Source organism: Pollicipes pollicipes, unplaced genomic scaffold (genome assembly GCF_011947565.3).
Source record: "Pollicipes pollicipes isolate AB1234 unplaced genomic scaffold, Ppol_2.1 Scaffold_4295;HRSCAF=5057_pilon_pilon_pilon, whole genome shotgun sequence".
In the NCBI taxonomy this organism is placed as follows: Eukaryota; Metazoa; Arthropoda; class Thecostraca; order Pollicipedomorpha; family Pollicipedidae; genus Pollicipes; species Pollicipes pollicipes.
Window position 1 is genome coordinate 12,283,574 of NW_023596461.1, and position 12,089 is coordinate 12,295,662.

Below are 12,089 nucleotides of genomic sequence, written 5' to 3' on the forward strand. Positions count from 1 at the left end.
CTGAGCGGTAAGCGATGTGGCAAATCCTGTCGTACTTGGTCCCCTGAACGTGTACCCTCTCTCTCTCTCTTTCTCTCTCTCTCTGTTGGCAAGATGCCTGCCAGCGGGAATGAGTGTGGAACTCTTACCGCTTCAACTATAACCGGCGGACCTTTTCGCGCTACACTAGCGTACCAAGCACAAGGTTCCATTTCAGCTTCAGCTTATGCAGGGAAGCAGGACGCCCAAAGTGCTTGTTTTATTGACGAAAATCGATCTCTAAATAAATACAGAGAACCCGGAACTCTTCGTCTTTTGAGAAAAAGCGCCGACCGATGGGGGAGTAATTTGACTCCCGGGACACTTCCACAAATACTGACGAGAGCACAGAGGTGATTCAGCGGGACACACTCCAGCAATGTGGGGCACGACCACGAGGTACCAGGTGGCAGGTGGCGCGAGCCCCCTCGCCTGCACCCACACACGATAGTTCACACATGGGATCACACCCGCCGTCGCTGATCGCCTGTGTTCTCCGCACATGGCGTCCCCGTAGGCCGACCGACTCCACCTTCACATGGCTACGGCGCACCATTTGCTGATCTTGACAAGGGACTCAACGACAAGGGCGGACGGGCTAGACGACAGGGACATGAGACTGGCCGGGGCCCAACATACCAGCGGTAGTAACCGCGCACCCGTCTCCCCTCCCCTCCCTCACGCGGCGGGGCTGACACCCAGCGTACACAGGCGCAGAACGAGAGAGCCGCGGAACAAACGGTCGCGGGGGTGCGTGTGACGTTCCCGAGAGCGACACGTCATCTTATGCGTCTTTCTGGCCACCGCATCAGGTCAAAAACACCGGTTCAGCCGCGACGACGTGGCTATCCGCACCATATCGCAAGCAGCGGCGGATCAGTGGCGCTAGCTCGCTGCCATAACTCGGCAGCAGGCTCCACCGCATGCTCATCACCCAGTAAGGTGGCCATCGCTGATGCCAGGGCAACGCCAAACCACTTGGATCACGGCTCGATCCATCACCGCGACCACCTCACGGCGACGTCATAATCGGGCATGACTGGAGTCAGCGTCGACGCCCAAACCCTGCCTCAGCAGCCCTTCCCCGGCGTGTGCTCCATGGCGCACACGAGCTGCAGCTCCTGCAGGCGCCGCGCATGCCGACGTCAGAGCAGTCTCCAGTCGAAAGACAGGCCGGCGCGCCGTGCCTACGCCGGGGACGGCGCGGCGCCCAGCCGGGACGGGGCGCACCCCTGTCGGGCTGGGCTCGCGCTGGGTCCGGTCCGAGGACACTGCACCCACGAGAACACTGCCCCTGTCCCCTCGGGCCGGGCTCGCGCTGGGTCCGGTCCGAGGACACTGCACCCACGAGAACACTGCCCCTGTCCCCTCGGGCTGGGCTCGCGCTGGGTCCGGTCCAAGAGCACTGGATCCACGACGGCGCTCCGAACACCGCGTTATCCCCATGGTGCTGCGGCGCCTCCGGGGAGAGTGCGGACACGCCAAGTACCTGGAACACGTGACCGACGTGTTATGCATTATCGTAACGTGTTACATTACATTACCATGCTACATGTTACGACAAACACAGCTCGGTGCCCAAGCGGAGCGCACACGGAAATAGATCCGGCCGACACGGCAGCTCCGCAGTTTTAAATCGGTCCAATAGCTTCAGCGTACGACACAGAGCTCTAGCGGCGTTACGCTCGACATCCCACGTCCAGCGCGCATGAATGCGAGTGTGCACAAAGCGGATGTAAATCTGATAAGCCTAAATGGGGTCGGTGACCTCAACGTCGAGCTTTCGTCTACATGCACCGCATTATAACCGCGTCACTCCGAAAATGACATGCACTGGATTCTTTGTGCACGCACTGGATTCCGCTTCGCGCGGGTATCGCATTTCACATGAACAGCGAACGAGACTAACACGAAACGCGACACGAGACCCAGGCCGTCGAGGCTCGTATACTCCCTTAAAGGGAGGTTTTCTGCCTTTACATGAGGTTTTGGACTGAAATAGCCGTCCTGAAGACCTTTCGGGGCTGTTCACAATTCTGCCCTTCTGAAGACCTGTGCCCCTCTAGGTTCTGAGCTGCACGCCCGCGAACACGGGGAAAGATGCATCGGGGACAGTGTTTCATCGTTACCTTGGCATACATGACGTCATAATAACATCATTTAAATCCTGCCATTCCACAAGCCATGCGGCGATCAAGGCAAAACATATAATTGTCGAGGCGTTCACATCTGGAGTCCGCGAGAGCAATTTCCAGACATAACGGCCGTCAACTGACTCGCAATGCTGTACGAGATACGGTGACGTAATCAAACCGTGCCGCATTGAGGAGCATGGTTACTAATCACAGAATTGTGCTATCCAGAGCAGTCTTTTCATCTGAAAAGTATACCAATAGCTATAAGTGAGCTTGCTTCATCATATCTGATGCTTGCTTCTACATCTTCAAATGGGAAACATTCCCTTCAACAAAGCCGACATCCGCCAAGTTATTAGAACCGGTGCGCTATATCGACGTAGCCGATGGCATGGCATACAGGTCACCCGCCCGATAATCCGGCCACAATGCACCGCCGTTAGCACGGCCCCCTTTGACAGCGGCGCTGTGCCCACCTGCAGCGGCATTGATCGCTTCTGCATTACACTGATTGTTTGGTGTGTACAATGGTGACGAATCGGCCGATTATAAGCCATTGACCGGTTAAAAGACGAGTCACAGCGCCGCCGACAAGTCCGAGCGCCGTCCGCGGTCACGCCACACCAGCAAGAGCTGACCCCGAATACCGGCGGCCACGGGCAGCCTACGCAAGAGTCGGCTAACCCAGAACAGGGTGGTTCACAGTCACGCCGCAAAAATATCAGGTAGCCTCTGTTCTGTGTGTAGCCTCTCTTCGAACATGTGCGTCCTCGGTAGCCGTAAACTGATGGCGGTAACACCGAACACGGTCGCGTCACGGTACACCCCACGTATTTCTGAAGGGAAAGCTCTGTGCGTTTCTCGAATATGACGCTTACGAGACAACCCCGACCGAACTCGCCCTACATGAAGCGCGGCGCTGGGTCGTCCTAGCGCCGCCGCGCGCCGCGAGTGTCGCTCCCACCCGAGGCACACCTGGTGGCCGTGGGCGGCGCGCCTGCCGCGGCGGCCGGCCGTCGTCAGCAGCGTACCGCGCCGCCGCTCGGGCGGACTCGCGACCGTCAGGTCCGACGCGCGGGCAGGCGCACGGCCGCGGCCGGCCAGGAGCGCCGTCGTCCCGCCCCCTGCGGCGGCGCGGGCGGCACGCCCCCGGCCGGTCCGCCGCCCACGAGCCGGCGGCCCTGCCACAGCCCCGGACCGTCCTGATGTTCCCCTGAACGCCGTGGTCCATCGACTGAGGCATCGCACCAATCGGCGCAGCGCACCAGCGATCGAGGTCGTGATTTGGTGTTTTAGAGCGCATCAGCATCTACGCCATATTGTGCCCACTCGATGACGATTGTCTATATATATCTATAGATATATATATATATATATATATATATATATATATATATATGTGTATATATATATATATATATATATATATGTATATATATATATATATATATATATATATATTATGCCACGCTATAAGTGTGCTTTCAACTGGTAACAAGCGTTATCATCGGTGCACTTACACTAAGTGGTGGGTAAACAAAATGTCAGAGTCATAACGTGTACCAAATACGGGAGTACATTTTCGATTTTGCAGCATGGATCGCGACCGATCAGCCGATGGAGGGGCGCTGGCGGAAAATACCGTCGCCTATCCGCGCACTAAATTCATACGATCAATCCGGCTCGTTAATTTGAAACACATGGTCGTCACTTGGCGTGCCTGAGGGTCGATCGCCAGTTCCTGCCAGACCTAATTCATGTCAGATACTGTGCTACAATGCAACCCAAATGTTATGGTCCCCGAGTTCAATTTCGTCAAGCGTCAAGGCGATATAATGCGTTTTTGGTGACGTATCGGCATGCATTGCAGTCAAATGCTACAATAATTGTTGCGGTCTTGGCCGGGCAATGGGTGCTTCGATCCTCGACGTCGGACAGCCCGTGTGTTATGTAGAGCAGGCTTCAAAGTACGGTCGGTGGTGGCTTGCTAGTGGCGTGTCTTGCTACAAATATCTGCAACCGTTGGAGGCCCACAATGCGGCGCAGCGTTTCGATCGGGACAGGCTAGGGCACGCCGTCACAAATATTGTTGTTTAGCTATGAAAATAAGTAGAAAAACTGACATCTGAAGAACGGCCACATACGCTTATAATATACTTATTGGCATGCGCTTGGTAGTCTTCATCTCCCATCGACGTCTAAACTTCTTTCCACGACATTCTTGACGCGTTGCCACATCACTGTCAAGCGAAGACAATAGACAACCAAGGGCTGCTCGAGGCTACACGGCCGGTCAATGTAAGCCGCGTGCTGGCTGACCTCAACAGAATGACAGATACGCTTCGCTCTGCCGCTGGTAAGTCCGCTGGTAAGTAAGCTGGTAAGTAGGTAAGTCCACGTCGACTTGGTCCGGCCGACGCAGAAGACGAACGGCATAAGCTGTAGTAGTTTCCAACCCGCGGCAAAGTCGGAATTAGGCATTAGACAAACCGACGAGTCTGTGCGGACAAGTAGTGTTTACATGGGCAGCCTGCATCACTATTCGGGCTAAACATCATTACCGAACAGCCGTAAACGGCAGGTAGGTGGACTAAACGCAGCCGGGGGTCGTTCATTCCACCAAACAATGTTTAGGGCTCAGCAAGCACGCCAAAAACAGTCGTTTGTCTGGCCAACCGGCGGCTGTGGGTTCCTCTGACGGCGCGGACAGGTGGCATTACCTGAGCAGGTGTTTTACGCGAGCTGATCTCGTATCTTGACCAGTTCTATAATTTTGACGAGGATCCTCTGGGACCTTGGGCCTTTGTTGTAGTTTTGCTGCACGACCCATTGGGAGCCAGCGTCCCTTCGCACATTTGGTTTCTGCTACGACGTTCCCTAGTTCATTCATGCAAAGCTATACAACTTGTTAAAATTGACTTCACGTTAGAGGACGAAAGGACGGACTTCCGCATTTTCAAAATTTCAGCTGCAGAGTTGCACCTGACTGACAACATCTGGTGCAACATCTGTCATACCACTGCCATGACATGTTATTTTGCAGACGTGAAGGTTTAACGATATTGCAGGCATGAACGAGGCCGATGAAGGTTTCCCATGACTTTTGATTTTTTTCTCGAAGGATCTCGTATGATCCGCGATCGGCTTCCTAACTATGCTGAAGAACCTTCCGGGATCTGGGATGTCTTTCCTACATCTGTCAAAGGATGCTCTGTGATCTAGGACGTTTCCATGGAATCCTGGCATATGTCTGGCACTGATAGCCTGCCGCGCCGCAACGCGGAGGTGTCTCACCTACACAGCCGACTGCACTGCAGCACGGAGGTGTCTCACCTACACAGCCGGCTGCACTGCAGCGCGGAGGTGTCTCACCTACACAGCCGGCTCAACTGCAGCGCCGAGGTGTCTCACCTACACAGCCGACTGCACTGCAGCACGGAGGTGTCTCACCTACACAGCCGACTGCACTGCAGCGCGGAGGTGTCTCACCTACACAGCCAGCTGCACTGCAGCGCGGAGGTGGCTGCACTGCAGCACGGAGGTGTCTCACCTACACAGCCGGCTGCACTGCAGCGCGGAGGTGTCTCACCTACACAGCCAGCTGCACTGCAGCGCGGAGGTGGCTGCACTGCAGCACGGAGGTGTCTCACCTACACAGCCGGCTGCAGTGCAGCGCGGAGGTGTCTCCCCTACACAGCCGGCCGCACTGCAGCGCGGAGGTGTCTCCCCTACACAGCCGGCCGCACTGCAGCGCGGAGGTGTCTCACCTACGCAGCCGGCTGCTCAGAGCGCCATGCGGCGACCCTCTATGCTGATGTTGACGGCGCGCTGCATGTTGGAGCGACGCTTTCGCTCTTTGAAGGCGCGCTGGTGCCGCTCCAGTCGACTGACCTCCTTCTTGGTGACCTGCCCCCCGAGAAGGACGGGTCAAATTTGCGGCCACGACCAGCCCCAGCTACAACCACACTGGCTCCATCGGACGATGTCAAGGCCACGCGCACCACCAGTTGCCACTCACGGTGAGCGCCAGGTGGCGCACAGGGGCGGCACAGCAAGGGAGGAGCACAGGGGGCAGTTGTCCGCCCCTGCTGCCAGCAGGCAAGGGGAGGGGCAAGCTATGTTTTTGCTCCTCTAAATTTTTGAGAGACTCCTGTTTCCCAATTAAAGGCATTGCAGCTACTCAAAGATTGTCAACATTCAGACCACGGAGGCCCACATAACTGAGTTCAAGAGTGATAAATCGGACCCAGAAGACTCCTTTTTACATCAATAGGCCCGATTCCTGGATCATGGGACCACCTTTATGAATAACGAAGCCCACACTCTAAATAAGTAGGCCCAATGTTAAGTTAAGAAGATCCCCTTGCTGGCTCGGGAGGATCGTTACGAACCAGGAAGCCCTCGTTGTGGGTAAGGAGGCACTTTTTTATTTTTTTTGTTGCAAATTTAAGAAGCGAATTTAAGAAGCCCACTTCCTGGAGCAGGGGGCCCCTTTCATGCTTTCGCAAGAGCTTTTACTGGATAATCGGAAGGCCCCCATTCTGGGTTTTGCATTGTCGACATTGGTTCACCTGATATGATACATGTAACAATCCGATAAGCGGGCACATGCCCCAGGTGCTCCCACCCCCGAATACGACACCGCCTGGAAGGCCCCTGCCAGGAGGCCCCATGTGGTCCAGGAGCCCCGTGTAAGATCTGCCCCGAACTTGAATATGTGGCGCTGCCCGTGTGACACGTCATTACATACAAGACGGGCTTTGAGGATGGATGTGGGACACGAAGACTTGGGCTAGGCGTTGTGTTGCTTAGTTCGAGAAGAAAGTGCAGAAGTCGGCAGAAACCTCAAACGACGGTACTGGGTTAAGTTTTCCATTCAATATCATCCCGCGCTACTATGAAGGCCCAGGTACCTTGCAAAACCCTTCTCTTCCCTCAACGACCTAGGTCTACACGTCACAGCGTGAGCCAGATCACTTGCCCATTGAGAAGCACGACTAAAAATACGAAGATGAGCTGTGACCATTCTGACGCTTTCGAAGCGTCCCCACTGAGCAACCATCTTAGCCGCACACCGCGTACCAAGGCACTACCAATTACGCTTGGTCTTAGCGTCTGCACTTACAATGTGCCACGGCCAGCGGATTATTATCAAATCGTTGGCTATAAACCTGAAGGTCCGTGTGTGCGGTGACCAGCAGTCCAGGGTGCTTACCGTGCTCATCTCAGCGTTATTCTTCCACTGCGGCCTGACCACGTAGTCCTTGGCCGACAGCATGGGTACACGAGCGCGGCCCACCCAGCCGGGGTCACCGGGCCTCAGTGGTCTGCGGAGGACACGGCGGGTCAAGCACCGACACGCGAGCCCGATCCTCGGGTCTCGGTGACATGTGGAGGACATATGTGTCACCCAGCGCCCAGCCCAGATCCTCGGGGCTCAGTGACCTGCGGAGGACACGTGCCACCCAGTGGCGCCCAGCCAAGATGCTCGGGTCTCGGTGATCTGTGGAGGACACGTGTGTCACCCAGTGGCGCCCAGCCCAGATCCCCGGGTCTTGGTGACCTGTGGATGACACGTGTGTCACCCAGCGCCCAGCCCAGATCCTCGGGTCTCAGTGACCCGCGGAGGACACGTGCCACCCAGTGGCGCCCAGCCAAGATCCCCGGGTTTCGGCGACCTATGGAGGACACGTGTCACCCAGCAGCGCCCAGCCAAGATCCCCGGGTCTTGGTGACCTGTGGAGGACACGTGTGTCACCCAGCGGCACCCAGTCCGGATGCACGGGCTTAAGCGACCCAGGGCCCAGGGACGTGATATTCCGACACACACCTGGTGTCTTCGGCATTCAGTGGTTTGTGGGCGAGTTCGTATCCAGACTTGTGCTTGATTTCAGCGGAACTCCTTTTGGCAGACTCGTTTTCAGTGCTGACTCACAGCACGTGACGTTTATTTCGACTCTCACTCCGAGCAGCTCAGCACCACTTTGGGTCAACTGTGATTCCCAACCGAGGTGTGGTTCAATTATGAAATCGACTCCGACAGAGCCGATTCTGATGAAAACCAGGTTCGGAGACATACCAGCCTACGGTCTATGACTTATGACAGACTCAAGTTAACTTCAAGGCAATGAATTACACCAATCTCGATGAAAGTCTGGTTGACTGAAACATTTTCATTCGTCCGAACACCCGAACATTCGTCTGAGTCCGAACATTTTTATCGCACGGATTTCTGAGACCAGAGATCCCGCTGCGTGACGCTTGCCACCTCTGATCCCCTCATCGCATCATGGATTTCAAGCTTAGCCGCAGGATTTCGCAGTGAAATCTCAGTCCTCAGTAGCCGCCTGTCCCTACCCAAGGTTAGCCATCAGTGGCCGCTTGTCCCGTCCCAAGGTTAACCCTCAGTGGCCGCTTGTCCCGTCCCAAGGTTAGCCCTCAGTGGCCGCCTGTCCCTTCCCAATGTTAGCTTTCAGTGGCCGCTTGTCCCTTCTCAAGGTTACCCCTGGGCGACCGCCCGTCCCTTCCCAAGGTTAGCCCTCAGTGGCTGCCTGTCCCTTCTCCAGGAAAGCCCTCAGTGGCCGCTTGTCCCTTCTTCAGTCCCGCTCCCGGCCATGCCGCTTACTTGTCGTCGCCGGCCGCCTGCCTCGCCTCGCTCTCGGCGTCGTCCCGGGCTCGCTTCGGCATCTGCTCGTAGTCGCGCTGCTGCCGCTCCTCCTTGGACATTGCTGCCGGTCCGGACACGGTCCTGGTCAAAGCTGGGCGGGGTCGGAGGGGCGGCCGTGCGCCCCGCCGGAAAGGACAGGAGCCAGAGCCACCACTTCATCGGACGGGACGGGAGCCAGAGGCACCGCCCCATCGGACGGAGCGGGAGCCAGAGCCACCTTAGCATCGGACGGGGCGGGGTCAAAGGCACTGCCCCATTGGACGGAACTGAAGCCACAGGCACCAACTAGCCGAACGAGACGGGAGCTGAAGCACCACTCCGTCAGCGCCCCCCCCCCCCCCTCGCTTTGCGTGTCGCGTTACCGCCGGTGATAGCAGCCATGACCTCGCCAATGTTGTGAATGTGTCGTAAGCGATTGTAGTCCTTGAGCAGGCAGCATGTACTGAAGCATGCCGGCATGCATTCACGAGAGACGTGTGACGAAGACTCAGTCAGGCATAAGCCACCTCCATGGGCGTGCCCCCCGGTCCAGTAGATGGCGCCGCCTGAAGCTACGCAGATGTCGCAGCGGTTGCGCGCCCCGCCTTTCCGCTCGCGTGGCCGCACCTGGCTCGCACCCGCCGAGCAGGTCTGTTCCGACAGCCGTCGCTCGCCTCTACCCTCCCCCTCCCCTCCAGTGCGGCTGTATCTGGCCCGCACCCGCCCAGCACGCCTGTTCCGACAGCCGCCGCTCAGCCCGGGTCGCAGTCCTCCCGCACGAGCTGCCCAGTCCCGTCCAGACCCTTACCGGCGAAGTCGGTGGTGAGATTGAAAATGGGCCGAGACCATGTGCTGATCAGCTTGCCCGCCAGCTGTCTGTTCTCCTTCGTCTCCCGAGGGTGCTTGTAGAGGTACATCACGGCCTTGCCGATGCCCGAGGACTTCAGCAGCTGCTGGTCCGGCATCGGGAAACTGCACGGATCAGGGGCCCCAAGATATGCTGAACACCATCGAGATGACACGCACCGCTGGCCAGCCCAAGGTGGGAGGTGATTTATCAGACAGAAACAGACAAACCATGAGTTCAACACGAAATCAAAACTCTCGGTTGCCAAAATTAATGGTTTGGAACTGTATCTGACAATTGTTAAAATGAAGCATGGAAAACAATCTAACAATAGCAGACCCGTTAATATAGTACGAAGAAAAGCGGTAAATTTCACTCAAATCTTGTACGAAACTTTGCAATTCTAATCCCTGCCCACAACAAATGTAGAAGACGACTGCGATCTTGTTACACTAGAACGACGAAGGCATTTAAACCAAGCACCTGAAGGCAATCGTCCCGTTTTCGTTCAACAGAAAAGGTCAATATGACATTCCTGTGACCGCAACGTCAGCAGGCCCACGACTGCATGTTGCAGCCCGTGCTAGGCTCATAACCGTATATTACAGCCCGTGCTGGGCCTTCTGACCGGCCCACCACAAGTCACTCCAGTGAAGTGTCAACAGCTGACTCTCGGCCAGTGGCCATCCCATCCCCGTCACTGCCGCCTCAGGACCACAGCTATAAGCAAGGACCGCGGCCACAGCGGGGGCACAGCGGAGGCAAGCTGGGACGCAGTGGAAACACCGGAGACTGCGGAGGCACAGCGGGGACACAGCGGAGACAGCGGGAAACAGTGGAGGGGGGGGGGGGAGAGGGGCAGCGGGGATACAGCGAGAACACAGCACGGATAGCGGGGACAGCGGGGGGGGGGGGGGGGACAACGGAGGACAACGGGGACACACGAGGGGACAGCTGGGGCACACCTGGGGCACAGCGGAGACCGTGGGGCACAGCGGAGACCGCGGGGCACAGCGGGTGCGCAGCAAGGACACAGCGGGAACAATGAGGACACGGCGCGGACAGTGGGGGCATAGCGGGAACAACGCGGACAGTGGGGGCACAGAGGAAACCACGGCCACAGTGACACAGCAGGGGACAGCGCACAAGGCAGGAAAGGGACACTGGGGACAACAGAGACACAACGCGGACAGCGGAACACGGAGGGGGGGGGGGGGGGGCAGCGTGGACAGCGGGGCCCAGCGCGGCCAGCGGGGTGTGGCGTCCCACCGTCTGCAGGAGCGTCAGAATCTGCTCCCGAATCTTGAGCGCGGGCAGCGAACGGTCCGGCATCGGCGCCAGCCAGTCGGTCAGCACCGACAGCACGTTCGACTCCAGGAAGGCCAGCTGCAGGTCCTGCTTGCCCAGCTGCCACATCACCGTCTTCAGCATGGAGATCTTGCGCGTGGCCGGCTTGCGGTTCTGGTTGAGTTCGCGGTCCTCCTGTGGGGCGAGAGAGGTCGGAGGGCCACGTCAGCGTGTCTGGCAGGTCAGGACACGGCGGGGGAGGCGTGTGGGCCTAGATGCGAGAGAAACCCGCCACGCACCAGCGGTGTCACGAGCATACTCTGAGAGCGGAGCAGAGTTAGGCCCACTCAAGAAATAATGACACGCCTAGTCGTGTCACCGAGGGACAAAAGGAACGGTCAGCGACCTCCACGCCGCCTTCGGAGCGTTCAAGTTCGGATCTCTTAGTTTCGTACCGCCCTAGAAAGCTAAAAATCAGTGACCATAATCGGCTACAAAATAATTAAACGCTACGAAAAATGCACTGCACCTTCCTTCGATCACGTCTACATCTCACCAGTCCTCTCTCCACCATAATGTACCCTCAAACTTCATACAAGCGGTAGAGCATATAACCTAACGACGCCTACCTCCCCCTCCTCCCTGGAATTTACCCCAGCACCCTCCCCACCATCCATATGCTGTTCCCGAGTAGGCAACGTCTATCCCTGACCAGCCTGGCCAGCGAAACCAACCTCAGCCGCCTCCCGCATCTGTCGGATCAGCTGCATGATCAGGTCGTCGTTGTCGTTGATGATATCGATGTTCTTGCGCTTGCGGCGCCGCGTGTTCTCGCTCTTCTTGCGCATGCGCATCAGCTCGAAGTCAGACATGCCGGAGGGCTCCGTCTCGCCGTCGCGGGCCGTGATGCCCTCGTCCGAGTCAGAGTCGGAGGCCTGTGGCGGCGCCGCCTCGGCGGGCTGCGGGGTGCGAGTCAGAGTCAGTGCGCCGGCCAGTATTCCACAGGGTGTAGCAGGAGAGTCAGAGTCAGAGTCAGTGCGCCGGAAAAACTCCACAGGGTGTGGCGTTGAGGAACGATGGCCGGAGGACGTATGGTGGCGTAAGGACTGTGGCGCAGTACAGAGACAGGAAATGTCAAACAAGGACTACCAAAAGT

The 12,089-nt window shown here is 57.3% G+C and overlaps 1 protein-coding gene across 1 annotated transcript; it reads right to left on the bottom strand.

Moving 5' to 3' along the window:
• Nucleotides 1–222: 222 nt before the first annotated feature.
• LOC119096219 (protein IWS1 homolog) lies at nucleotides 223–11,889 on the bottom strand. The gene is made up of 7 exons (XM_037219023.1): nucleotides 11,668–11,889; nucleotides 10,919–11,128; nucleotides 9,608–9,773; nucleotides 8,779–8,881; nucleotides 7,369–7,480; nucleotides 5,921–6,059; nucleotides 223–1,507 (listed from the first exon to the last, which is right to left on the bottom strand). The coding sequence occupies exons 1-6, from the start codon at nucleotides 11,803–11,805 to the stop codon at nucleotides 5,937–5,939; spliced, it is 852 nt and encodes a 283-aa protein (XP_037074918.1). The 5' UTR covers nucleotides 11,806–11,889; the 3' UTR covers nucleotides 223–1,507; nucleotides 5,921–5,936.
• Between the last annotated feature and the right edge of the window lie 200 nt (nucleotides 11,890–12,089).

What these genes read in the sequence shown, in the direction of transcription:
- LOC119096219 (XM_037219023.1), bottom strand. Translation starts at nt 11,805, where the DNA reads ATGTCTGACTTCGAGCTGATGCGCATGCGCAAGAAGAGCGAGAACACG. An exon ending in AGATGCGGGAGGCGGCTGAG is followed by an intron (nt 11,129 to 11,667) that starts GTTGGTTTCGCT and finishes CTCGCCCCACAG; the next exon opens with GAGGACCGCGAACTCAACCA. An exon ending in CAGGCGGCCGGCGACGACAA is followed by an intron (nt 7,481 to 8,778) that starts GTAAGCGGCATG and finishes TGTCCTCCGCAG; the next exon opens with ACCACTGAGGCCCGGTGACC.